Source organism: Parambassis ranga, chromosome 22 (genome assembly GCF_900634625.1).
Source record: "Parambassis ranga chromosome 22, fParRan2.1, whole genome shotgun sequence".
NCBI lineage: Eukaryota > Metazoa > Chordata > Actinopteri > Ambassidae > Parambassis > Parambassis ranga.
Window position 1 is genome coordinate 15,766,139 of NC_041042.1, and position 27,442 is coordinate 15,793,580.

A 27,442-nucleotide genomic window follows, 5' to 3' on the forward strand; every position below is an offset into this window, starting at 1 on the left:
CGGAAATATGGCAACTCAAAGAACAAAACAATTGGGATTTGTATTTTGTACATTTATATATATATATTTATATAATATATATTGATTTTTACTTTTAATTAATACAAGTTAAATGTCTAAGTGCAATACCGTTAAACAACTGGATGGTGTAAAACTGGGATTAAATGCCAGTTTATCGATCTGACACCGGGCTCTGAAGGCATCACTCCCAGGTAGATAAACGCATAATGCTAAGTGATAGCACAAAGAGAGATCTCTAAACAACTGCAAAACAGTTTGGAGTGACTCAAAATGTGTTTATGTTGTAGCAGTACCTCCTCCTCCTGCTCCTTCTCCTCCTCCTCCTCCTCCCCTCTTTATGTCAGACTCCCACCATCACCACTGCCAAACTGGGAGCCAGTCTCTATGACAACGTGGTGCAGGCGGGGTTTGCCAGCTGGAGGCAGAGTCAATCAGTTCTCAGTTGGCATCACCGCTCGAATCCTCCACACCGCATCACGCCCTGAGTGGAATGGAAGAAAAGGACAAGAAAGAAAATGTATGTAGCTTCCACTTTGGCTGTTTATATGTACTGTGACATTTTCGCATATTTTCTTTTAGCATATTGAACAAAATCTGAGCTGGTGCAGCTGAGTCACTGATTGTTAGAGTCCGGATCAATAATGCTATTGTTCCCCTCGGTGCCACAGATTGCACCGCACCGCAGATTAGGACATCAGCAGGGTGCATGATGAAGGAGCACTTGTGTCCCCATGATAATAAAACTGAGGAGTGCTGTTATGTGCAGCGGTACAGGCCTCATCCTGTGTCCATTTCTATTCTATTGTTTTGCAGGATGGCTACACCGGAGAGATAAAAGGTGGGCTGCGGCCTTCAATGAAACTGGTTATTATGGGAATTATTAACAAGAAACCCAAAAGGTCAGTGTGCGCATCTATTCTCATTTCAACCGCCGTACTGTTGCACACGTGATGTAACAGATGATTGGAAGTTGGTGATACAGAGATGCCCTCGTTTACAATCAAGCTGAATTTCTGCGCAGAAAGGCAGCGTGTTGACTGTTGTCTGGGTTTGAGTGTGTGCCAACCACCCAGCTAGTCCCTGTTTTGGGAAAATATGTTGGTAATGCCAGCGCGCTTCCTAATTATAGGTTATAAAAGTGCGTGGGAGAGCTGCAGATCCCATGAAGTCTAAAATGGAAGTTCTTTGGTTGATAACATCAGCTGGATGTTTATTCAGATTCAGTCATTGATTATACCCAGTTAAAGAAGTCAATTACAGCAGACTTTACAAAAATAAACCATGACGCACTTTTTTTGGTCAAAGAACTTATTTTTGGCTGCAGAAACTTCAACAGGGTTTTAAGAACAAAGTCTCTCAGGGGACACTAATTAGACTGAGAGACCTTTATTTCACAGAGAGATTAAAAAAAGGTTGGATGATTTACATCATCACTGAAAGGATGGAAGTTTTGGAAGAGATGTTTTGTGAATAATCTGTTGCTAAAGTTTTTAAAAAGTCTTTGAAATGAATGTGTCAGCATTGAGTGGAGCTACAACTTTTAACAACAGTTTGATGTATCATCATATTTGATAAACTGATGTGTGTGTTTTTGGTACCTTTAGATGCATTTAACACAAGGCAACATGCCCTTTTCACATACGTTTTATTAAATCTATTGTATGGTTAATGATCACAAAGTCTGCTAAAATTAATTACTTAGTGCTTCATTAGTATATTTCAGTCGACCTGAAGATGTCACTGTTCTCCATGGAAAGTCTGTTATAAGCAGTGGTGGAGGAAGCACTGAAACTTGGTACTGAAGTACAAATAACCAGCAAAATATATTAAGTAAAAGTAGAAGTGCTACATCAACAATCCTACTTAAGTAAAAGTCTTAAGTACTTTTGAATTTACTTAAAGTATTAAAAGTAAAAGTACTCATGCACGGAATATATATTACTGATTTCCATTGCAAAGGATCTGAACAGGTTAAAATAATCAAAGAAATCATCTTAAATGAAAATGGACCATGTGTAGTTAATGTCCATGTTCAGTCCAGAAGCAGCTATGGACAGGTCTGTGTGTCATGATGCAGGCTGTGGGCATCAAGTGAACAGAGAGGCTGCTGATAACAAACAGGCATTCAGCATGTTTACTGTGTCAGTGTTCCTGCTGTAGATTCATGTTATGATTCATGTTAATCAGACATTAATGGATGGACCTGTGTTAGCATATAGCAGCTAACTAGTTAGCTAACTGAGCCAGAGCACCGGCATCATGACTGAGGCTCATTACAGAAACACAGCTGGCAGCGTGACACCACCTCCATGCAGAGTCTGACCTCACATCAGTCCAGCACAGCTGTATGAACACAACTGTATTCATAAATGTACTTGTAACTACAGACATTTTTAAATTTGTAGTGGAGAAAGTACAGGTAATAGCTGCAAAATGTAATGGAGTAAAAGTATAAAGTATGCACTATTTTTTTACCTAAGTAAAGTATAAATACATAAAAAATTTTACTTAAGTACAGTAACAAAGTACAAATACTTCGTTACATTCCACCAGTGGTTATAAAGAATAAAGAATAAAACATGTTTTTTTCTGTCCTGCTCTCTTTCTGGGTTTTGCAGCATCGAGGTGTCTGTGTCCAGTAAGCCTCAGGAGGAGGACACAGAGGGGGATGTGGGTCTGCAGCTGAAGGTCAGCTTCATGGACAAGGCCGTCCAACGCAATGCCCGCTTGGCAGGAAAGTGGGGTCCATCTGAAAACACACTCTCCTTCTTTCCTTTTGCACCCGGGGAGGCTTTTAAGGTATAAGATGTGTGCATGCGACTGATAATAATCAATAAACTCTAAAAGGCTTACAGGGGATTTTTTTCCCCTGTCACATGTTTAATCTTGATTTTGCACAGTCAGCTCTTAAAACTGCACTCTAAGCAACTTTATGTGTTTGGTTGCCAAGGAATCAAGTTATTGTAGGGAGGATTAACCCTTTCAGTTTGATCAGCAGCATCAGGACAGACTGCTGGACTTTCTAAGGTTTTTTGTTAACAAAGAGAGAAATGCATGCTTACCCTGACTTCGTCCTCTTCTCTGGCCTTCAGATGGAAATCGTCTGTGAGCACCAGCAGTTTCGTATCTTGGTGGACGGCCAGCCTCTGTGTGGCTTCACCCACCGGCTCTCCCAGCTCGCTTCCCTCACTGCCTTACGAGTATTTGGCGACCTGCAACTCACCAAGGTGGCCTAACACACCAGCGTCTCTCTCTCTCTCTGTGCTCAGATGAGGCTGGCCCTGGACAGTAAACAAAAAGTAAAATTAGACAACTCTCTGAGTGAATAGATGAACCCATAAGATGGGGTTTGATGTTGTGTTTCCATTTTCAAAGTTACACCTGCCTCGTAATCATGTGTTGAGACAAAGTGCCTTCACTAAGATTACCTGTCTGGGGTTCTGACTGAATGTAACAGTCTTAAATAAAAAAGAGGAATGTGATTTGAACTAAATAATGTGATCTTAGCTTGAATATTTTACCCAGAGTGAACATTACCTGTCACTAAAAAAGAGGTTTCATATGTTTTTGGTTTTCCTGGAGAAACTTTGAAAGCACTTCTGTGTACGAGGGGCTGCATGAAGGTGAATGTTCATGACGTGGTTTGTCATTTTCTGCCCGACAGGTGTAATAATGTAAAACACTTAAATTAGCGTACTTTAGTGCATGCCAGTAAACACACAGTAAGTTTTATTTGTCTTGTGTTGAGTCCAGATTAAATGTTTAGGTCATGTTGCACCCTTATCTACTCTGGCCTTGAACGCACCGCAGAGTTTGTGTACTTTTCATTTACATTTACTAGCACTTTTTATGTGAATGTTTCGTATTGACTCCACTGCAATAAAACACGTTTTTGTTGTCGTTCCTTTTTATTTTTTGTGGTTGCTTGGATTCACTCAGCATCAGACTGTAAGTCACTGAAGTATTGTATCATTAAGCTCTAAAACAACAACAGCTCAGCTTGAGTCATTCACTGATAAAGGCTCGACTCAGCCTTCTGGTGGGAGTGTCTGTCCAGGAGTGCCTCTATATGGCCATGACGAACACTGGAGAGGCTTTCATTTCTAGTCTCTACATGCACTCTGCTTCCCCTTGATGTCAGAGGAACAAAATATTCCACCCCTCAGGGTTCATAGTTAAATGTAAGATCCTTTCATCACCACCTGGAATGTATTTGTGATCCTGTATGAAAATATGAGTGTAGCCCTGATGTCAAAAAACTACTTTGAGACATATAATCCTTGTCTGAGGGAACAAATAGAAGAGTTTTCACAACCTCTACAGTGCAAATAAACGTGAATGAATCTATTATTGAAGAATAAATTCTACAAAAATAGATTATTTTTACTGATTTATCAACTGATAGCAGCATTTTGTGAGATTATTGAAGACGAGCATAATTATTTCTTCATTTATTAAATAATTTGAGATGTAAGGAACAGAAGTGGCTGTCATAGACCTCTACACCAGTTTATAAACTCTGACTGTGTAAGGTTTTTTTAAGGCAAAGATGTTGATTTAATTCAATTTCATCAATTATATTGTATTTTAGATATTTATTATAATTTGTTTGGGGGAAAAAATAGAGCTGTCAAAAAGTAGCCATAAAATCAAAGTGCAGTATTGCTGAATTGTAATCAACAAAGAAGCATAATGTACTCCAAATTATTGTGTTTAATAATTAAAATGAGAGGTAAAAAAAAAATCAGAATTACATTGAACTGCTACATGTGTCTGGTTTCTGAAATCTCCTTTCAGAAAATATAAAATAAATCTGAAGCATTGCAGAGCCAAATGTTGCATTCACTGACTCCAGCTCATTCACAGAATGTGTAAATTCAGTCTCATGTTGTTTTATGTCTGCTCTCTAATAGCGTCGATCCACTCCATCTTCTCCTGGTGAGTGGGCGCCTGGATGAAGTAACGTGTGTCTGACTGTGTGATGATTTTAAACAGGTTTCCTTGAATGTTGCCTTTTACACCTGCATGGAAGGAGAGATCGGGGGTCAGTGTGACATATATGATAGACCAGCTTTAAATGGAAGGAGGGTTATTTTTCATTACTGAAATCAAATCAGTTTCAACAGTGACTGCACCTGAGGGAACTCCGTTATCATCCAGGGAGGACACCAGACAGCTTCGCAGCGGGAAGCCGCCGACGGGGCTGATGTCATCCTGAAGAGTAACATAAGGCAGGAAGTGAGTCAGACATGTGGAGGAATTAATGACGAATGATGACCAGTAATGACAGAGGCAGAAGAAAACAAAACACCTTTCTATAACTGCAAGCAAGAAAAATGTCATATTTTTAGTGCATATCACCTTTGTGGGGTCATAATAGTGAAGAAAAGCCGGCTCTGAACGCAGCACGAACAGACGCACTTTCCAGTTTTTCCTCCTGTGTCCCTGTGTTTAAAGATTAGCCAACTGTTGAATGAAGGAATAACATACCTGACAGTAACAGACATTACAACACCACTGAACAATTGTGGGTTGCCAGGCTGAGAAAATCTGTGATCTCTGTTTGTTTTGTGTAACTTATTGTTTGTCTACCTGTTTAAGCAGGTATCCTCTCTTTACCACTTTCCCACTCAGCTCCACTGCGGACAGTGACGTTTCTGCCTTCACACTGCCTCTCTTCTTTAAACTGTCAGCCTGCCATCAAGCAGAAACATGTTTTAAAAACTTGCAATCATTTCTAAAATGTGCAATTCACTGAGAGAACTCAGTGGCACATACAAAGCTGTAGAGTGCAGTGGAGTCGTCCAGGAATTGCTCACTGAGGCCGGCGGTGCGGAGGGCCTCCACGCTCCTCAGGCCAACGGTCCGCAGGAAGCCCTCCTCCAGCAGGGCCGAGGCCAGCGTGACGGCCTCCATGCGGGTCAAAGCCAGCTGCATGAAGACCAGCCAGTCCACCACCGCAGAGCCTGCAGGGACAATGAAAGACACGCTTAGACACAGTGCCACATCACTGATGGTTGAATATGATCAGACGCTCACCTGAGAAACAGTTGCTGTAGGTGCTGCCCTGCTCCACATGGTTGCTCATCTTGATGCCACTATGGACATCATACATGGAGTCCAACACCTTGCTGTGAGAGAAACAAACGGCTTAAGAAAAGTATGGAACTATCAGTACAGTGGAAAAGTGTGTGGGAGGATCTTTGTTTAGAGTGCTTACCTCAGGTTGATGTTGTGTAACTTGGATCCAGCAGTGTCTTGCTGATTTGTCCCTTTTCCACCATCAGTCGCCCGCAGCTTGTTGATAGCAGCGATGATGTCAGCTGCCCACTCGTCTCTCTCCTCTCTGGAACAAGCCTCCAAAAAATGATCCACGCCGTGCTTTGTCTGGAGCTTCAACACCAACTAGGGAAACACACACAGAAAAAAAAGTTTGATGTTCAGACAAATATCAATAAAAGAAAAAAAAATCCTTCTTCAACGTTGGAAGATGATGCAGTTCAGGCCTGAACAAAACAGGAACCTGATGCAACACATTATCTTAAAAAGTGAGGTGTGGAGGCTCGGCAAGTGAGGACACAGCTTCAGTGTGGTTTCTACCAATAAAAACATAAACACAGGGGAAAACACTGTGCATCCACAGGTCTGCACGACTCAAAGAACATTTCAGAGTTAAAAACCTCTCTATATATATCGCTTCAAAGCAGACTCCATTCATAATAAACACTTTAATAGTTTTACCACAATACGGCTTGACTTTTAAAGATGATAGATAGATGTGACCCATGTTTAAATGAAAGGATTTGTCAAACTGGACTCTACAGGTTTCAATTTGTCCTAAGATCACATCCTTCAAATTCCTTCAACATTTCTTACTTCAGAAGCCCGTTTACAATAATGGCACCCACAAAAAGAAGCACAGACAAAATCCAAACGTGAATTTTTCGTGAATATTTTAACATATGCAGTTGACGTGTACAGTGTCCATGTGGACATGATGTTGGCAGGAATAGGACCCCATATTTGGCGTTAACTTGTAGTGTGACACAACTCACCGGTCGATTTTCATACTCCAGGAAAGGACAAGTTATCACACAGTCCTTTAGCAGGATTTTGCCCCGCTGACAGGAATCCCTTTTACCACCTTCATACTTGTAATACAACATCTTGTCTGGCGTCAACACAAACCAACGAGCCTTCCAGTTGTGTACAACATGACCCTGTGAACAGATGATCAGAAGGTTCAGATGAGTAGACCTGTTGTATTTCCAGATAAAGAAACATCATCTCTTTCAAACAACTTGGTGAAAAGTGGTTTATTTGAAACACATCTTACCCTTTTGACCAGGAAGCCCTCTCGTAGAATAGTGATTATCTTCTCTGTATCCATGCTCCTCAGTGCTCCTCAGTATGAACTTTGGCAACTGAGCTGTCTACTCATGTCTGCTCAGGTTTTGAATGTGAGTGCGTCACACCCACCTACACACTTCGACCAACACTATCAAACATGGCAGTGTCCCATTTTCAACACAAGAGGGCGTGCTGACTCCTTCGGCAGCTTAGCATGGACTCTGAGTAGTGTCCACAACAGCTTTAATTGTCCATCAGGTTTACTATGTGAAGAATTCAGATCGTGGAGATGAAACCACAGGGAACATCTTCCAGACGTTTTCATCCCATTTTAATGAAAAAACAGCAGCTGGTGGTCGACAGCAGCTCCTCCCACCCTGCAGCAGCTGTACCCAATAGAGTCTCAAGTCTCCTTCAGATGTTTATCCTGCCAAGTGGACATATACCCAGTTAATGAGACAACTGGAAACAAGCTTTGTCATTGAAACCCCCACTTGTGTAACCATCTGTGTCCCTGCTAAACATGATTCTCCCCTTCATCTTCTACTTCCTGGATCCTGTTTTGCACTAAGGAGCTTGCCAGGCTCTCAGAGGGAGACGTTTTCTTTTTCAGTTCAGGATCACCCTAAAAAGAACAGAAAGTTAATTATAACATTTATGAAGTGAAATGAATTGGTTTTTAATTTGAAGTTTAAAAAAACAAATGATGATTGTATGATAGCATTTTGGGTATAGGCACCTTTGTAGGGCCCCAGGCCAGATGGAGGCCCCTGGGGGCATCTTTGAAATGACAGAGAACAAAGTTTGCAATGATGGTGAAAAAAAAACACTGAAGATTCTATGAATGCACAAACAATGTACTGAAACTGTGAACCCAGTTTTACTATACACCACTGTTACTATATTACTCGATGAAGTCTGCATTGATTTAATACAGCAGCTAATGTTAGCTTACTAGATTAGCAGCTAACATGTTGCACCATTTCATGTAAGTGAATGATTTGTTTCAATTAAAACCCACTACTGTTCAAATTTGCACACAATGCAAGTGTACACAGTGTGTAGCAAATGCATTTGAGGTGAGATAACTGCTGATATCGTGCAAGCTAGCTAGCCGTCACGCAGGGCATTTGTTGATCAGAACAATACTATCAACAAATTTAGTGCAATGCAAATGCAAGCTTTAAAAGCACAGATGAGACAATGTGCTTGACTTCTAAATGTTTTCTTTCTTCCAGCAGCAGTTCAGTGTGTGAAGCTTGAGTTGATGAAAAGCTGTGGGAGGTGTTTTTTTTTTCTTCTTTGCTGCAACAATGCTGCAAAACCTCAGTTGTGAGGAAACCTTCACACAGAAACATGCACTTATGAGAGAGCTGGAATGCAGCCAAAAGAAGGAAACAATGACCCCTAAAATCCTAGGCTACTTCTTCAGATTCGAGCACCTTTGAGCTAAACACGCTTCTTGGAGGTAAGTGCTGAAAACAAGTTTAAGGTGTGTCTGGAATGTCCTCTGTGTAACATTAACCATAAATCAAACATTAATTATGACTAGAAAAAACAGATGATGCAGTTTTGGCACATCAGCATAGGAAGGGCTCTGACGCAGGTTGGCCCACGTGGGGCACCCGGTTGTCCTGGTCGCACACATTCAAAACGCAAACACTCGCCGGATTCTGTTTTCTTGGTCCACACAGTCATTGTTCGCTGGGTGTGTGTGTGTTTGCGTGTCCACGTCCTCAGCTGCTTACACAGAACACACACACACTGGTTAATCTCACGCTTTATGAGGCTGAGCTGGAGACGGGATTCCTCTTTGGGATTATAAACCTGTTACTTCCCAGATGGCACAAATCAAAAATAGTCAGGATGGATTTTAGAAAAAAAAGTCGACATATTGTTTGATGAGATTGTTCATTTTGTGTAGAGCAGTGACTTTAAATTGCCATGTGATCAAGAATAAAATGGGAAAAGCAGGAGTCAGGAGGTGAAGCACTGTTGCAGATTCTTGTGCTGTTTGCTTTGAGATTTCTCAATCAATGTCTTCTGCAATAAAACCTGACATGGTGACACAGTGGTTTACGATTGTTGACCTGTTTTACAGGTGCTCCACACAGTGTTTAATCTCTGTGGGAAGACTTTGTCCTGTTTTCTTTGCATCCATGTAGCACAAACCAGCCACTTAATAATGACACGCATCATTCGTTTTTTAATTTACTCTCCGTTCCTCCAATAAACACACCTCACGCTTGTAACACCTGTATGTAACACCTACCTTTAATCACATTTAGTGTTTAACATTAAATACATTAAAAAATTAAAGTGCTTTTGGTTAAAAGCTCACAGCTGAAGTTTGATACATGTGCTGCTGCTGTGTTTTCCAGTAACATAACACCCTATAAAGTAAGAAAAAACCGTCCAACCTCAAACCTCTGTATGTTTTTCCCTAAGAACCAACCTTGAAAACAACAGTAATGGTTGAGTTTTTAACATGATTAAAGTGACCAGTTTTAGTTACGCAGTTATGCACTAGTTTGTTGATGTTGTCAATAAATGTAAAATCTCCCACACACAGTCACAGTCTCATCCCAATAAGTGTAATAGTCCCATTATTGTAATGTTTCGTGCACACGACACAAATTATCCACTTATTTTGTAAAACTGCTATGCTTTTTTTTTAACGTACATATACATAAATCTACAGAGCCCCTCTGATGACATGGCAAAAAAAGAAATAAATCGTGGCCATGAAATATGTATAACGTGTGGACGAAATACTAATTCGTGGCCACGAATTAGTATTTAGTGGCCATTTTATGGTATAAAAAGTCTGCACTAAGAGGTAGTAGAAATTCAGTGCCTTTTTCTGTCATATTTGGGTGGTTAAGGTTAGGTGTTGTAAGCTGTCATGCTGGAATGGAAAGATGATTCCTGTTAAACGTCAACAATTTCACTGCTACAGACATGAAACACAATTCTAAGTGAAATGTACAAGTTTGTGCTTGCTATCATAGAAAACGAACAAAAAATAATTTGCGTTGAAATGTGCACGAAACGATTCACAATTGGGATGTGACTGGGTTCACACGGAATAGGACACAATTTAGTAGTGAAGAAAATGGCGGAGAAGTTTGTTGCAGGTGGGGAAAGTTTGCCTCGTGTGTTGATTGAAACCAAGCTTGAACTACCAATATTGATCTCTGTCCTAAAAACCACATTTCACTGTTTGCTAGCATTTAACCTACGGTAATCTTTTTTCTCTCTTAATCTTGCCAGGTATGCTTACTACCATGTGACATATTAGTAAACAAATTACGTTTAAAATGCAATTTAATTGACTTCAGTCCTCTAAACAGCCCTAGCTTTGTGTTAATCTGCCTCTTTCATTTTCAGAAATTCCTTTTGCATTTTTGAAACTTAAAACTTAATGTTTGTGCCCTGATTCTGCAGATTTGAATGTCACCTTTTTACACTTTAAGATGGGTTGTTAGATCTTTCATAAAGTAAGGCTGTCTTTATGGTCACTTTATCTGTTTGTAAACTTAACTGCAACTGACACAGGGTGAAGTAGTTTACACAAAAAACTGATATGGCATGCAACCTAGAGTACAGCATCATAAAGAGTAAACACAATGCAGGTAAATTATTGTTAGTTAAGCAACTTCTCTATTGTTTTTAAGAAAAATCCTTCATTTGGTCTTCAACAACACCCTAAGCACCTAGACTTTGTTCAAAACCTCTATTTACACCCAATCACTGCACACCCGAACAGTCTCTGTGGAAATCAGCCCTCACAGGTCATCCTGAGCACGTTCAGCCGTTTACAGTCCATCTGAGTCGGCTCTTGTGTGCGTGTGTGCATCCAACAGGAAAAGTAAGCAGGCACAGCTGGACCTGCAGCACAAGAGCATTACATCCTATGTGCGTAAAGAGGAAGTCAAGGAAAGAGGTTTAGGAAGAGCTCAGCCTGTGCCACGCTGCCACCACCTTCTCTGGGTGAGCCATTGTGTCCTTCCACTGCTCCACGGCCTCCGGGACGGGGCTGTTGAATCCCAGCTGAACCTGCAGCAAACAAAGAGGGGGGAGGAGGATCATTAGCTTGCTGCAATAAGAACTAAAAAGTCACATGAATAAAGAATAAAAGGCTCTGTGGAGATCATGTGACATCATCAACAGCTATTTATTGGTGAGAATGTTGTGGCTGCTGCTTTGTTAGTCACCTTAACTAAAAGCTCATTTCAGAGGACAAAACTAGATCTGCACAAAAGAAAACACTTCACCTGTCCAAGACACTGTTTCCGCCTGACTGAGCTACGACTACACAGTTTGACTGACAGCGAGTAGGCGTGGTCTAAAGCTGCCATCAGGAAGTGAAATGTCTCCGTCCACTGACACTGACCACCGGAGGCCTTCAGCGCTCGAGTCTTCTTCTTCATCACCACCTGCCCTGCCTGGTGCATCTCCACTTTGACAAAAAACGCTTTAAAGGAGACAGGCAGAGAAGGAGAAGTGAATGACAATGAGATGCAATGACTTACATTAGGCATACATATGTAGACATAGGCTTACCATGGGTGAGTGGTGAGGAAGATGCTGGAAGGTTTTGAGCGGCGAGGATCTGGAGCTGTATGCGAGCGTTGACCGGCTGAAAGCAGGTGGTGAGATGCAGCTCAGAGTGACATACCTGGAAGACGAAAAGTTCTTTAAAAGAATGGATTTACATGGATGTTTATGTGAAATTATGTTCACTCGGGATCTCTGCATTTCATTCTTTTATTCTGAGCACCAGAGAAGGTCCAAGTGCAAACTGTCAGGAAAGCTAAAAACCATCAAATTAAACTAGTTTAAGCAGACCTTTATTCTCACCAGCGCACTGCTAATGTCAACATGTTGGCGTGCTGCACTCCCACATGCACCCTCACAGAGCTGCTGTCCTGCTTCTTTTCAAGAGTGTTTCACATATTTTCCTTGTTCAGTCTCGGCCCTTAAGAGCCTTTCGGTGAGTGACAGTGATTTGGACAATTTTGGTCTTTTGTGTCCAACAGATGGGTAAAAATCACTGCTGACATCAAATTGTTCCTTTGGAGAATAGCGTGATGATTCACCATCTTAAGTACAGTTAAGTACAGTTCCCAATTTTACCGTCACTGGCCAGACATATATCCATTTATCAACAGAGCCACTCAGTGCTGGTGAAATGGTTTGAGGTTTGACCTACTTTCCGCATCTTACATTTCCAGAATCTGCACTCGAGTTTCTTCTCTTCAGTAACGCCTGTTTCCTTTACAAATGAATTCCTTTTCGTTTTTTTCCTGTGATTATGCAACAAATTCTGCTAAGAGTGTACGGTGCGTGCCAGCAAGCTACAATGCATCATGGGGACAGTTTTATGGGGTACACTCAGTGCTTCCAAGGTCAATCAGAAGTGCTCTCTCTGTGTAAGGACGTTGCGCCGCGATGCTGGAAGAAAGCGTACTCATGCATGGTCACACAAAACAGGAGAACAGACACACAGACACGTTTAATTTCAAGACAATCAAGACGGTTTACAAACCGTGCGGAGCGACTATCAGCGGTAAAAACAATAAACCTGAAGCGACATTTGCAGACGAGTCATCTTAACTTCCGTTCAAAGATACATGTGACAAAATCTATAAATGAAGACACCGCTGCTGATGGTTTTACAGCATGCGACCTGTTTCTAAGTTGTCACTGAAGTGTTTTGCTGTAGTTATGGAGTATTCATGAAGAAGGTCATGACTGAACAGCGAGGCCGGTTCTAGGCAGGGGCAAGGGGGGCAGTGCCCCCTCAAATAAATGTCTTGACCCCTCAAATCAAATTTTTAGACGTTGAGAAAGCACATGTTAATATACTCACAAATTTAATATATTACGCGTTGACAAAATTATCATCGGTAGTGGAAAAATCCGACAAGAAGTGGCACTTTTTTATTAGCGTGTCTGTCGTGTCTGTCCGTGTGTATTCACAGGCTGCAGCGCACACACACAAACCCTGAGCCCTGAGTAAACATCCAATCAGCGTCCGTAGGCAAATGAGTCAACGCGTAGTCTAACGGTGTAGTGACAGGTTTCAGTGGTTACGGAGAGGAAAGACATTGAAGAAGCTGCACACACGCAACACCGGTTCAACACTTTGCCACAATTCACCACGACACTAAACATGCTTATTTATACAACCTGCTATCAGAGACAGTCCGCGTTGTACGAGTGAAGTTCTCTGCCTTCTTACTGGCGGCACTCGCTGCAGCGCCACCCATTAGTCCTCTTGCCCAGTCCTCTTGTGCCATCTCTATCAGTTTATTTTATGTGTTTCTGTCTGCATGGTCTGCCTTTCCAGTGTTAAATGTTCTTTAGAAATTAAAGTTTATTAATCTTTGAAAGGGTGTACTTGCATTATATGTCATTATTATATTAGTTGAACATGGTCTCAAAACGACAATGTTATCGCAATAATTTCTCTTGGCAATTAATCACCCAGCAAAATCTGTTACCGTGACAGGCCTGTTCATTACATGATCTATAGCCTATCTGCTGTGCTTTATATATTTTAGTGTTACTTTTATTCATAAGACTACCTTTTAGTTTTGTAAACTTAAACTTACCTTAGATTAAATGTTTTTGAGAATGAGACCATCCAGATAAATGTTATGTTGTTGATTAATAAAATCTGGATTAAGGATATTTTACTTTACTTTTTTTGTTTTCCCCTGAGGGATCCACCTTATAGTGGTCAGGGGGATTGCGTGCCTCAGTGCTATACCAGCAGAAGCTTAGTCTTCAGGTGGGACTCACAAGTTGGACAGGTCTGAAGATAAAGGCCTGACAAAGTGCAATCCACTTCTCCAGGCTGGCTTTTGACACAGCTAACAACCCAATTCAGCAAGGAAAATATTGTCACTATAAGACCAGAGGACAAAAGTGCTTTAACATGAAGTGTACACATGATGCCCCCTTCACATTTCTGACTGCCCCCTCATACATGCCTGTCTAGAACCGGCCCTGCTGAACAGTGTATTCAGGGAGAGCAGCTCACTGTTCACTGGGTCTTTGTGAAAAGGTCATAGCAATTAAATAAAGAGATGTTTGTTTCAAATAACACAAGTTAAAGCTGAGCCTGTTTTTATTGCACTTCAAACCTTAAATATTTCATGAAAAATATATATCATAGAATTTTAGTCGACTAAATCCACGGCAGATTTAGTCGACTAAAATTATTTGATATTTAGTCGACTAAAACTAGACTAAAACTTTAAAAATGTTGATGACTAAAACGTGACTAAAATCAAATGACATTTTAGTCACAAGACTAAAATAAAAACTAAATCCGAAATTGCTGCCAAAATTAACACTGTTCACAACAGGTGGTTGTGGGTTGTGTGCGTCTACTAGGGGTGTGTTCTTATAACAAGTTTTTTATTTTTTTTAAAATGCAATTTAAAAAAAACTTTTTTAGATACCAGATAACCTCACAATAGGTCGTTGTAGGTGTTTGCGTCTACTAACGGTGGCAGAAGAGATTTGAACAACTTTGCAAACTCTTGAGAACAACTTTCGCGTATCGCTGACTTCCTGGGTTCTTGTAACATGTTTCAAGAAACGATTGATTATATGTCTGTCCACCGGGGGTCACCCGGTTTTTTTTTTGAAATATATTTTTTATTTTGTAGATAGCAGACAACTTCACAACAGGTGGTTGTGGGTTGTGTGCGTCTACTAGGTGTAGAGGGCAGACAAGTTCACAACAGGTGGTTGTGGGTTGTGTGCGTCTACTAGGTGTAGAGGGCAGACAAGTTCACAACAGGTGGCTGTGGGTTGTGTGCGTCTACTTGGTGTCGACGGTAGACAAGTTCACCACCTGTTGTAAACTTATCTGCGGTCTGTATGTGTAGACCAATCACGATCTACCTGCGTGCAACAGGCTATCAGGCGCATAGCATATGAAAACCTTCTGCAATAGCATTTGATGCTTTCAGCAGCATTGGAGCAACAGTTTCGCACATAATTTGAAACTCTTTCCCAAAAGAATATAATGTCGTCAGCAGCATTCCTGAAAACTTGTGAGAGCCAAGTCATGAATCTCCGTCTTGTAGCATGTTTGAAGAAACAATCGATTATATGTCTGTCGTGCAGGATTTCCCCAGCTGTCATGTAGGTGGCCACATTGTTCCAGTCTGCTCTCAGGTTACAATAAACAAGTTTGTCAAGATCCTCAAAATTGTCTGGAGGAATATAATAACGTTCTTTCTCCAGTGCATCCAGAATTTGCTTTAAAAGCCGATGGTGGATGGTCATACGCTTCTCCATGGTCCATTTCATCTTTGAGTGTCTATTCACTCGTGAAATCAGATCTTGAAGGAATGTGTGCAAAGGCTCTATCCATTCACTATAATAAGGCTGCTGAGGTGAGAAAGACAATCTTTTTGGTTCAGGTGACTTCTTCTCTGGTATAGAATGCTTCACTTTTTTGGACCTCAACTTCCTAGATTTTCGAGGAGGCTTGGTGGGATCCTGGTTGAGCCCTGGTGAAGGAGTGTTATCACTGGGTGGACTGTCCGTGTCAGTACTGCCAGAGGACATACCGTCGACAGGGTCTGCCTTTGTGAGACTTGTTCCTCTTTGCTTGACCTTGATGAGGAATTCCTCCATCATCGGTCCCATGCAGGAGATCAAGGCCCTCTGCCTATGCCTGCGAGGGACAGGCCTTTTGATAACATGCTCCTCAAAATCCCAGCTATTAGAGGCAACAGCATTAACTGCCTCTGTGACCTCTATGGCAATTAAAAATAAAAAGTTTTCTGACGTCTTACTGTAGACGTCTTCGGAAATGTCCAGAGCATTGGCAAACATCTGAGGAAGTGTGTCAACCACTATGGAAAACACGTCATCCTCAGAAACCTGATGCTTTTCTGGGAACGACCACAGAACACATTCTGTGATCCTCAATATGACATCCCTAAACAGATCTGTAAGCCTGTTTACCATTTCAGTGTCAGGCTGACCTGAAACCAATGCTGCCCACTGTTCTTGGGTTGTCCCATTACAAAATGCATTTATAATGGGACCAACCTCCTCCTTGGTAACTTCACAGATTTTATTTGTATTTATTTTTATTACGAGTAATGTGTCCTTAGTAGAGTTCATCAATCTTGAATCTTGAAAAGTGTGAAAACAATCCAGCCTTCTCTATTTACAACATCATTTATGACATCATATCGAGTTTCCTTTGATTTGATTCTTATGACGTAACGTATGATGTGGCCCACTTCCAAAGAACAACTGTTTCCACGGCAACACAGGCCACGCCCACTTGGGTCTAATCATTGAAGCTGCCGTTGTCGTGGCAACGGGGCAACATCGGACGTACAGCCATAGACTTTAAATATGTCTAAGTCACAAAGAAGGTGTACAGTGCATTGAAAGAGTTAATGATTCTATGAGTGTAAATCTACAAAAAAAAGTGTAAGTCCAAGTACCCCTATCGTCAGCGACGCTACCATTAGCTTAGCTTAGCATAGCCAACCCAGAGCGATAACGGTGAGCACAACAACACACGCTCTCTATCTGCTGGTGGGAGTGTGCTCCCCTGTATGTCCGCACACATGTCTGCGTGTACACGCATTGGGCCGCTGTGCTCAGAGAGCAGCATAGACAAGGAATGACAAGGAGTAGGCTACAATGCATCGGCTACATGTTCATGGAGGGTTCAACCGAGGATTGAAAACAATCTGAATCCCAATGTCATAAAAAGATCTAACTCCTCCTACCGAAGATTTGGATGGAGTGTTGAGGTCAAGCCAGTGCTCTGTCTCCTGAGGTCCAAGCTGTCGCATGGAGAGGACGCACTCCGCCACTGTGCGCTTCTTGGGATGGTGCGTTTGCAACCGTAGCACCAAGGCGCTGCAACGCAACTGCTGCAGATGCAGCGCAAACACAAAGGTCTCCATGAAGGACACATCCTGAAAGCAGAGGACCAGTAAAGATCAGGTATTTGTGATTTGTGTTACAGTACGTTTGATTTCAAATGTGTGCATCAGGTTATACCTGGCTGAACCCCTTGATCGTGCTTTTGAACTGTATGGGTTTGGGGAGGGTGATGATGGCTTTGAAACCAACTTTGTGTTGCTCCAGAGGATCCAGGTGAAGGTTTAGGTCAGAACACTGAGGGGGAAATTGAAATATTCCAATTTAAACAAAACAAAGATGCTGTTATATGGTGGAAAGTGGTGCCCCTTCTACTTTTCTGCCCTTTTGACAAATTATCTCGTTCCTCATGTACAGTGAGACATACAGTGTATAGCGATGCTACCTTTTTGAACAAACACAGAATGTTGTTGTTGTTTCTAGCATCAATCAGGACCATACTTTCCCTTCATGAACAACCTTTCCCTCCTGAGTGTCCAAACTCAAGTTAATAGAGCATTGAGAGGAGGTAACAGAGACCTGTGTTCTGGACAAACAGAGGATCCATTGAGAGACACTGCAGGCCAGCACAATGGAGCTTATTGTCCCTGCCCCTCTCTATCCACACTGCATGTAACCTTACCTGAACCAGGGTGATCCACACCTGCTCCAGAGCCTCCTGGTAGCTCAGCCGGACACACACCTTCCCCAGCTCACGCTCGTCTCCGGACAAGTTGATGGAGTCTGCAGGGACAGCAGCATGTATTCTGAAGGTGCTTGTGTATAATGTTAATGAATCTTTATAGGGCTAAATTAAAACCCTAACCCAAGTTTTAATTTCCTGATTTCTTATAACATGTGTTTATCATGCCTTGTTGTGTTGCCAGGACATAAGGAAACGAGAGGAGTGATAAGAAGGCAGTTCAGTTACCCAGGCTGCTTTCCACAGAGCCCATCATGGAGGAGTTGCTGCTGAGGGCGCTGGAGGAGGAGTCCAAGCGCTGCAGGGGAAACAGAACAAAGTCAGGACAGTCAAACACCTGTGTTTACAGCTAACAGGTACTTATAATTCAATGTGCCAAAACCTGCAGTTCCTCTTGAGGGTGGCTACAAAAGTAAATAAATCCCGTAGACCTCTGTGTTAACTGTTGAGACAAACTTCTTCAACTACCCCGTTGTCTCCCCGAGTTGGTTGGTGAGCAGAAGAGGAATCAATAGTAGGTCTCAAATTAACTATTTATTGAATGAACGTCAAGTAAAAGATCAGATATGGAGATGTGTCTGATCAGGACCCTGGCGCACACACATCTGTTGAATCTATATTCAAACTAATCAAGTTCACTAACATGAATACAAATAACAAAACTTCTATAATAAATAATAATAATATCCCTGAAGCACATACACCCAACATAACCCAACCTTCAAAGCAGAAACAAAATACATTTGTAGGCATAAATGCCTAATTAAGGCTGTGGCTGCGACTCGACCTCTACTGCACAGACTGTGGCATCTTTTCCAACATGGCATCAGCTAGAAGTGAGATATTTTGTCGTCTCTGTCGTACAGTTGTCAGAGGCGGAACCGTGTTATCCATCTTTATTCTGTGGTGCTGAGTGCCACATTTGCCATCTATTGTTATACATGTGCTAAATAGTAAAGAAAATAATTGAATTAAGGATACAGAGGTTTAGTTGTACACCAAAATATATTTTGACCTGATCATTAGTGTGAACCAAACCCTACACCAATATTTTCAATAACAACCTCAATGATTCATCTTCTGAACACCATGAATATCTATAATATATCTATATATCTACTGAAATAGTGGAGCATATGACCAGTATTTTATATCTGTCTATCCTGTGCTTTCATTGCCACGTCTTTGGCATCATCATCTTTCTCTCTGGTTTTCTTCACTTTCTGTTTTACAATTCATTCTGGAAATCCCAGTTAATTTGTTTACTATTCGAGTTATCATCCAGGTGCTGTTCCTTTTTAACTTTTATGACTGTTTGCTCTCCATGTTGCCAAACTAAACATTTAGGCCAACACATGGCACACTGTGCTGGGACACTAAGATGCAGGAAGGTGAACAGAGATGTATCCGTGTTAGTTCAAAACATGCTGAACAGCAAGCGCTGAGTCAGTGTTTTTCTAATTAAATAGCACTTTGTCCAAGACAATCAACAGGTTATCAGGCAGAGGTGACAAAATGGCTGGTTGCATGACTAAATAGGTCATGGACTGTAACCACACTTTACAGCAGTGTTAATTTTGGCAGCAATTTCTGATTTAGTTTTTATTTTAGTCTTGTGACTAAAATGTCATTTGATTTTAGTCACGTCTTAGTCATCAACATTTTTTAACTTTTAGTCTAGTTTTAGTCGACTAAATATCAAAGAATTTTAGTCGACTAAATCCACGGCAGATTTAGTCGACTAAAATTCTATGATATATATTTTTTCATGAAATATTTAAGGTTTGAAGTGCAATAAAACAGGCACAGCTTTAACTTTTGTTATTTGAAACAAACACCTCTTTATTTAATTGCTATGACCTTTTCACAAAAGAACCAATGAACAGTGAGCTGCTCTCCCTGAATACACTGTTCACACTTCAGTGACAACTCAGAAACAGGTCGCATGCTGTAAAACCAGCAGCGGTGTCTTCATTTATAGATTTTGTCACGTGTATCTTTGAACGGAAGTTAAGATGACTCGTCTGCAAATGTCGCTTCAGGTTTGTTGGATTGGTCTGATCGCCTCTGGAAAACTATTAAAACTATAAAACTAAAACTATAGCTTCAAACTTTGTATACTTGCATTTTTTTGCTATAAAGTAAATGATGAACATGTTGAACTATTCCTTTAAATAGGTGATTTTCCTCTTGAAATTGTAGGTTTTTCCCTTTTTTAGGCTTATGCTGAGTTTTTCACATTTTTCCTTTTTAGGGCTTTCGTACATGTATTGTATTATTAAAGACAGTATAAAGTTTATCAGTAAAGTCACTAATCATAATTGCACAGATGTTATGAAATAGTATCTAAACTCCTCTTCTTGCCATTACAACAAAATATCAGCTTGTGCGTGCCGCTTGTTTGCAGATTCCAGTTTGTTCCGTGCTGCAGAGGACGTGGAAACTATAAAACTATATTTAGTCTTGGTTGACACAAGCTGAGAAAGGCTGCAGGAATACAGATTAGATAGAGAACGGTCTCACCTGCGTGTGACTCTGAGGGCTGGACAGATCAAACATGGAGCTGCACAGTCGCTGCTGCTGGCTGCCCGGCTTCAGATTCCAAACTGAGAAAAAACATCAAAAGAATATCTCAAATGCTACGTAATTTAACAAACTAAACACTGTTCACGGTTCAACCATTAACTCTAAGCTTAAAGTTACCTGGGCTTTGAGGACAGGAGTTTCTGATCTTCAGGGTGTCTCTGCGGGTCGAACCAGGAGAAGCGTATTCTGCCATCTGCCCCTCATGGAAGCTGGATTCTGGGCTGTAAGTGAAGATACTGGTGCCCAGCAGTTCTGCCTTCCTCTCTGCATAAGTGCATCGGGCTGAACCTGCAGGCAAACAGTGGGGCAAGCTCATGAGCCATTTCGGCACAAAGGTTCATTATATTTTCTGACAAGTATCAGTGATCGGTGTGGCCTGAAGGGACTGGAATTATTTACCAACCACCTCATATCAGCTCAGGTACGTACTCTGCAGGCTGGGTGGTAAGCTGGGGTAATGGGGGCCTCTGGGTTGGATGTAGGAGGCCTTGAATGTTGGCAGGACAAAGGGGACCTCTCTGCCGTCCGGAGGCAGCTTAGAAAGGAGGTAATCCTCTGTGACTCCCCTCCTGCCTTCATCTTGATGATGTTCAGCAGCTGGTGCTGGAGGCATCTTCAGCGTGACCACTTTAAAGCAGAGGAAACAGGACACAGTTAGAACCAGCAGTCTGACTCACAGCTCTGCAGGACACCAGCTTACCTTGAGTCTCCTGCACCTTCGTCTTCATGAAGTTCTTGCAGCAGTTTTTGAGGCACTCCATGACTACAAATGGAAATATTTAAAGATAAAACGCAGATTAATCAGTAAACATGGGTCATCATTAACCCCCCTGAATATTACACCAGGGTTTTTCCTTTTAATATTCCAAACTTTAGGACATTTCATATTGTTTGATTTTGTAGTCAAATCTACTTTTATAAAATAAAGTTTCATATAACACAATGTGGTTTTAATTAAAAAAAACAGCAATAACAAAAAAAGAAAAAAATGTTGCTTATAAGACGTATTAAAAATACTTTAGCATATGTCTTTAATGATGCCATATAACTCAAAACATAAAGAATTCCGGATCTCTCCAGAGCTCCAGCATTTGCAGTGGTAACAATATTATCCTCTAAACACACACAAAATCATCATGTCCTCTAACATACATTCATTTTACTGCTATCGGCCTGTTTGAGTAATAGTGTGGAATAATAATCAATAAGGTTGAACCTTAGCAACCTTGCAGCGCTGGTTCTGCTGGTGCGTGGAGGAATTTGCGCAGGTGTAGCTTTCACATGCTTTAAATAGTGACTCATAACTTTAATCCACAAACTGTGAAGAAAGTGTAAACTTACCCACGCGATGTTTTTAATTGAAAGGGGACCAACAGAGAACATCCAGCGGCGCAGTTCACTCCTCTCATCGAGACTGCAGACAAATGCCAGAGACCTCAGCTTTGTGTGCGCTTTGCGCACAGGACTCCCTCCCTCTCTCCCTCCCTCCCGCTCTAATTCCCGGACTGACTCATGCGCTTCCTTCCCCGAACAGCCGTGAACGCACCACTTTCTATTTTGATTTTTTTTTTTACCAGCACTGTGAGCTTGGTGTCATATTCTTTCCGCTTCGTCTCCATTTTAACAGTGCACATCATCCAGGCAGAAACTTGGATCAGTGCGCGCCTTTGTTTGCTGACCAGGCTCACTTTCAGCGCGCTCATGACGGGAACTGATTAGGTTGTAGTAGTAGTAATCTCTACACAATTTGTTGATAGCTTCAGTGCGCCCAAATCGTCCAAAATCCCCCCCCCCCCCCCCCCCCCCCCCGCACACTTGCAAATGAAGTGCTCCAAAATATACAAAATCCCCCAATTTGTCACAGTGCACCTCAATGCAATACATCATAATTTCAAAATATAGTTCAGTATTGAGGAGCCTGATGTTACTGTGCGGCCAAACGTTGCACCAGCTCTCCACCAGCCAGAAGAGAATTTGCCACAGAGCACCCTAAATATGCTGCATAGAAGTCAATGCACAAGTCCTGAGAATATAAATATGGTCTATATACAGTATTCAAGTATGGATAAAATATTGCACATGTTGAACGTCTGACATCGTGCTCCTGTATAGTGAGTGGAGTGGTGCGGGAGCCAGATGGGGGTGGGGGCTGGGGCATGGCTGGAGCAGATGAGTGCTGCTGGGATGATTCAAAGCAGGCAAAGAAGCAGTTTAGCTCCTCTGCCAGTGACACACATCCGATCCGTTATGATCCCAAAACAGCCAAATTTGTCAACAGATGTAATCACAGAATTTGTGGTTGATATTTGCACATATCCCACAGTTTATCACAAAACATAACAAATCAAAAATATGCTACGGTTTTAACAGTTTTTGGTCCTTTTGTGTGCTCAAATTGTACTGTTTCCTTCTAATGGTGTGTAACTATATCCCCAAAAAGTGTCACAGTGGCCCCAAATGTGTTCTCCTGTGCACTCAAAGTGTCTTCAACACCACGAAGAAATATGATTATAATCTGAAAAGCTGCTTCAGGAGGTCATTACGGTGAAAACATTTATTGGTTGCAAAAGAAACTGTGATCGCTAACTCAGTCGTTACATTATTGGCTCTGAAAATGCACAATTACATCAGATAAACTGGCTCTCCTCCTGATCAGCATTGAAGTCACTTTCACAGCTTCATATGTGAAGAGATGACGATTCACAGACAGACAGCAGACACACTGAGACTCGGTGAGGATGACTTCAGGTCAGGAACTGTACACCACAAATATTCCTGTATGTCCAAAGTCCTTATCGCAGCTATAAAAGCTCAGTGTCCATTAAACTGGGGGGTGTGGATGTGAGTGCAGGAATGCTTTCCCATCAGCTGATCTTGGCTGAGTCCTTATCGGACGTGTCTTTATTGAGGATGACATTATGATTAAAAACAAAAAAGGGAGCTGTCTCCAATAAAACATCACATCAGCTAGCTGCAGTAATCTCCAGTCTAGTAGCTCAGAACGGATGCTCTGACACAAATACCGTCAGACGAATGATGGAGCTGCCTCTGAAGTTGATGACATTGTTGACTGTGACCATCTCCAGGTCCAGCACCACCTCCTTCGGCCCCTTGATCGGCCGCGCAAGGACGAGCGTGGCGCTCACGTTGCTGGTTTGCTGTGGGACAGAGGGAGGAATGTGAGGAATGAGGAGTAGGAAGCAGTGAAGTGGGACAGCTGCACACAAAGGAAGAAATTCATGGCTCTGTGCCTCGTCGTATTGTTTTCAACAAGCCAACACGTGAGCACAAAGTCATAACAGTGAATGTATAGAACAGGAAGTCTGACCAGGGCTTGTTTAAAAAAGGATCCCAACTCTGAGTTCATGTTTTCATTTCATCTTTAAGAACCCGGCCTCAGCCTCTTACACAGATGTACTAATTGCTCCATCTACTGGCTGCATGGTGCACTGAATGCACTACTCTTATTTTCAAAAGGTGTCCCAGTAATTCTGAATATAATGGCACATATTCAGAATATGTCCACAAAATCTGACCTTTTATGATGCATGTAACTAAGACTAAACTAAGACTTTATATAAATAAGCCCACTCCAGGCTGCAGGTGGACAAATCTAGATCACAACTGAAGGTATCCAATGTGTTATGTTGAGGCATAAATGTCAGCTATTAAGCAGCTGTTGCAGATGTGTAAAGTGGATTGTACAGTTTTATAATCTGATCCCATCTGAAGGAGTAAATCCTTTCAGATTGCACAGTTCAACATTTTGAAGTTCTGAAGGTGTCAACCAGTGCTGTGTAAGAAAATAGATCCTTTTGGCCTCTGTGTGGCCACCTGCTACCTTGGTACAAGACATGACCAGTCACGATACGATACGATACGATACGATACGATACGATACGATACGATACGATACGATACGATACGATACGATACGATACGATACGATTTTATTCCCAGAAGGGAATTTTAAGTCGTTATAGCAGCAAGCATAGCAAGACCTATAAAGTATTACACAGATTATAACTACAGGGTGCCCCAAGTAGGTCCATGCAGACATGGGGAGGAAATCATAATCTCAGACTAACCATCAGGTGCATCAGTGTACATAATGTGGGTGGCTGAATTCAATCATTAAGAGTCTTTATTCAGAAACTTTATTTTGACTGGTTACAAAGCAGCCTCAGCTGTGGGTCTGACTGTCTAACAACCAAACATTGCTTCCATGTCCTCCTTTATCACTCCCACTAAACTGTAGGTGGTGCTGTGATCTATCTCTCTTTCACTCTTGTGTACAGTTTGTGAACTCACCCTCATGTAAAACTCGTCCGTCATTGCCTGACTTTATCTGGAAGATGTAGAAGGCGCCGGGGTAACGTGTGGTGGCCTGCATCTGGAAGATGTCTGCAGGCACACTGCACCCTGACGACAAGTCCATGAGTCAAAATGGTGACGGGCCTGTCAAACAGGCAACAGCCAAAGTCAGTTAAAGCATCCTTCTCAAAACATCAACAACAGCATAAAGAGAAAAAACAACAGTTCGGCATGTGCCAACGCTCAGGAACAAGACTGAAATTCAGTCATATATATCTTAAAATTTTAACAATACTAACAAAGATTACCTAATGATTAAGATGTGTTGTATATCAAACTAAAATCCTCACCGATGCAGGTGGTGCCGACATTCGTCAATATCTGGACAGAAAGAGACAGAATACTGAGGTCTGTTTACAGTGACTAACATGTAGAGGGCGCCGTTACTCCAGAGGAGAGCTGAGAGCACAATGACCTTCTCCTAGACATTCAGCAGCTGTTTACAGTGATACAGTAATTGATAGCTTTGGTGGTTTCCTTGATTTTAAGGTTATTGATTACAAAGTATATGCAATCTGAATCGATTTTTCTAGCTTCAAAGCTGCAAAAAACATTTCACTGACATGAGTGAATCCACACTATTTTACAATGTTTGCATACTTGCTTGCATGCTTACTATATAGATGCTTTTTTAAGGCATCATAACATTGTTTTTGTGCATAAAAAGCTTGAATTTAGAATGTCAGAGCTTCCTTAAACGCACCACAGTTCAAGGGGAAACGATGGGTGAGCTTTCTCAGGACACGTTTGATTACTTAATATGGATACAACTCACCCTGACACTGTCCACCAATGAGCCAGTAACCTTCATTGCAGGAACAGGTGTAGCCACCCGCTGTGTTGATGCAGACCTGGGTGGGGTTACAGTGATGAGAGTTTGTCTCACACTCATCGATGTCTGGAACAGAGAAGAGTGACAACGGTGACACTTATAGATGTTATTATACCGAAACAATACTGCTGAAAATTAAACATTAAACATTTCTGGGCAGCACACACATTAAAACACTCTTATAGGTCAGTTTGAACCATGACTAGAAGGTATTTGTAGTCATTTGCATGCTCTCAGTTATGTTTAGACATTTAAAAAAAGACTGCATGAATCAATAAAACAGAATATTTCCTTACTTTGTGCATGCTTCAGTGTGAGATGTGTTCAGATTTCCATGTTGCTGTCTTTTTGTGCCACTCTCTCAAAGGTGATTTGACTTTTATTCTTGTATTAACTCTTCTGTCGTTGATTTTAATTGATTCCACTGCAGTGTTTTAGGACCACAGGAGTTTTTTTTCCCTGTTGGCACCAGCTCACTACAGTCTGTTTCTACAGCACTCAGGATTTCAGCACTGTTTGAAAAGGTCTTAACACAACAGTTAACATTTCAATGCAGCATCGGTTTGCCATTGTTTTTACTCGAGATTAGCGATTTCTCAGATTACAGCTGAATTCCACTGACGCCCCTGGAGCGGTTCACACTCTGCATCATAATAGCCACATTTCCTTATGAGGATATGACAAATCAAAAATTCTGACCTCTGTTTATGTTTCACAGGGTGTGAAGTCACCGGTCTGCAGAGAACCGGTGGGGTGGATGAGTGGATGAGTGGAGTGGGTGAGAGACGGGTTTTGTGTTTAGTCAGGCAGCTATGATATAATATAACTAACGAGTAACATGTTAAGTAACACAATCTGATCATCATGTTTTTGTGGTGGAGTCCCATTCACCCGAGTACTCTCTTTCTTCCTCGAAACAAAGCAGTTTAATATGAACTAGAAAAGAGCCTGAAGAAAATGCAAGTTTGATTGCTGCAGCTGAAGCATTGCTTTGAATGCTGATGTGAAGGATTGCTCTAAATTGCTGGAGAATCAGAGCAATTCAGAGCTTTGTATGCCTCTGTGTGTTGCCTGTCACCATGGTAACAGCAGAGGAGACCTCAAAAACCACTCCAACTTTGAGAGCCTGGCGTGCGGATTCCGATTCGGAATTAGAAAATTCTGAATACAAGTTTGATAGAGCAGCATCTAATGAGTATTTTAAGACTAAAATGGAGTCTGTAGCTTGAAATTTGTAGGAGGAGATACATTTGGCAGATGCCCCATCGTTGAAGGGCTCTCTCACGGAAATTGCCTAATATTTGAAAAACTGTAATTGTTTGAAAAAAGTTGTTGTTGGCCCGGAATGCTGCGCCAAAAAACATATGGAAGAATAAAAAAGAAGAAAAAAGAGGGTGAAGAACAATAGTTTGATTGCCTAGCAACGGAAATCAAACTAATAACAGATTGAATGTCTACAGGTACATTCATCACAGCTATGACAGAAATGAGAGGAGAAGATGTCTTTTACTAATTGTATGATTCTATTCTTAACTATTTAACTTTTTCTAATTGCTGGGTTTAAAAAAAAGAATTTAGTATGAACAAAAATAGTCAACTTAAAGGTTTTCAGTTATTGTGAAACGATACGTTTTTTAGATTTACATTTTTTGTCGATA

The 27,442-nt window shown here is 41.4% G+C and overlaps 4 protein-coding genes and 1 long non-coding RNA gene across 5 annotated transcripts in view; 1 reads left to right on the forward strand and 4 right to left on the reverse strand.

Annotated features, from left to right (window-relative positions):
* The first annotated feature begins 401 nt into the window (after positions 1 to 401).
* Positions 402 to 3,924, forward strand: LOC114427692 (galectin-related protein B). Its single transcript, XM_028395879.1, has 4 exons — positions 402 to 538; positions 835 to 920; positions 2,640 to 2,820; positions 3,114 to 3,924. Exons 1-4 carry the CDS (start codon positions 512 to 514, stop codon positions 3,255 to 3,257), a joined length of 438 nt encoding a protein of 145 aa, XP_028251680.1. The 5' UTR covers positions 402 to 511; the 3' UTR covers positions 3,258 to 3,924.
* Positions 3,925 to 4,601: 677 nt separating this feature from the next.
* Positions 4,602 to 7,479, reverse strand: plek2 (pleckstrin 2). Its single transcript, XM_028395861.1, has 9 exons — positions 7,358 to 7,479; positions 7,077 to 7,241; positions 6,242 to 6,426; positions 6,061 to 6,152; positions 5,800 to 5,987; positions 5,614 to 5,715; positions 5,383 to 5,466; positions 5,157 to 5,235; positions 4,602 to 5,042 (listed from the first exon to the last, which is right to left on the reverse strand). The coding sequence occupies exons 1-9, from the start codon at positions 7,409 to 7,411 to the stop codon at positions 4,915 to 4,917; spliced, it is 1,077 nt and encodes a 358-aa protein (XP_028251662.1). The 5' UTR covers positions 7,412 to 7,479; the 3' UTR covers positions 4,602 to 4,914.
* Positions 7,480 to 9,605: 2,126 nt separating this feature from the next.
* tc2n (tandem C2 domains, nuclear) lies at positions 9,606 to 22,048 on the reverse strand. Its single transcript, XM_028396493.1, has 12 exons — positions 21,920 to 22,048; positions 21,279 to 21,341; positions 21,008 to 21,205; positions 20,696 to 20,866; positions 20,516 to 20,598; positions 18,221 to 18,290; positions 17,933 to 18,033; positions 17,431 to 17,547; positions 17,154 to 17,345; positions 11,938 to 12,052; positions 11,649 to 11,848; positions 9,606 to 11,430 (listed from the first exon to the last, which is right to left on the reverse strand). Exons 2-12 carry the CDS (start codon positions 21,337 to 21,339, stop codon positions 11,320 to 11,322), a joined length of 1,419 nt encoding a protein of 472 aa, XP_028252294.1. The 5' UTR covers positions 21,340 to 21,341; positions 21,920 to 22,048; the 3' UTR covers positions 9,606 to 11,319.
* A 1,069-nt stretch (positions 22,049 to 23,117) lies between these two features.
* LOC114428147 (uncharacterized) lies at positions 23,118 to 25,029 on the reverse strand. Its single transcript, XR_003669521.1, has 2 exons — positions 24,890 to 25,029; positions 23,118 to 23,736 (listed from the first exon to the last, which is right to left on the reverse strand). It is a non-coding gene; the product is annotated as an uncharacterized LOC114428147 (long non-coding RNA).
* Positions 25,030 to 25,199: 170 nt separating this feature from the next.
* Positions 25,200 to 27,442, reverse strand: part of LOC114428146 (tandem C2 domains nuclear protein-like) — a 37,547-nt gene continuing 35,304 nt past the window's right edge. The window contains exons 7-8 of the mRNA XM_028396503.1: positions 25,728 to 25,850; positions 25,200 to 25,273 (exon numbers count right to left, since the gene is read on the reverse strand). The gene's annotated coding sequence lies outside the window, so the exon portion shown is untranslated. The remainder of the gene's footprint in view (positions 25,274 to 25,727; positions 25,851 to 27,442) is intronic.

What these genes read in the sequence shown, in the direction of transcription:
- LOC114427692 (XM_028395879.1), top strand. Translation starts at nt 512, where the DNA reads ATGGAAGAAAAGGACAAGAAAGAAAAT. An exon ending in AAAAGGACAAGAAAGAAAAT is followed by an intron (nt 539 to 834) that starts GTATGTAGCTTC and finishes ATTGTTTTGCAG; the next exon opens with GATGGCTACACCGGAGAGAT. An exon ending in CACCCGGGGAGGCTTTTAAG is followed by an intron (nt 2,821 to 3,113) that starts GTATAAGATGTG and finishes TCTGGCCTTCAG; the next exon opens with ATGGAAATCGTCTGTGAGCA.
- plek2 (XM_028395861.1), bottom strand. Translation starts at nt 7,411, where the DNA reads ATGGATACAGAGAAGATAATCACTATTCTACGAGAGGGCTTCCTGGTC. An exon ending in AGGGCTTCCTGGTCAAAAGG is followed by an intron (nt 7,242 to 7,357) that starts GTAAGATGTGTT and finishes ATCTGTTCACAG; the next exon opens with GGTCATGTTGTACACAACTG. An exon ending in ACTATTATGACCCCACAAAG is followed by an intron (nt 5,236 to 5,382) that starts GTGATATGCACT and finishes GTTACTCTTCAG; the next exon opens with GATGACATCAGCCCCGTCGG.
- tc2n (XM_028396493.1), bottom strand. Translation starts at nt 21,339, where the DNA reads ATGGAGTGCCTCAAAAACTGCTGCAAGAACTTCATGAAGACGAAGGTG. An exon ending in ACACTCCATCCAAATCTTCG is followed by an intron (nt 12,053 to 17,153) that starts GTAGGAGGAGTT and finishes TTCGTCTTCCAG; the next exon opens with GTATGTCACTCTGAGCTGCA. An exon ending in GGAAACAGTGTCTTGGACAG is followed by an intron (nt 11,431 to 11,648) that starts GTGAAGTGTTTT and finishes TGTTTGCTGCAG; the next exon opens with GTTCAGCTGGGATTCAACAG.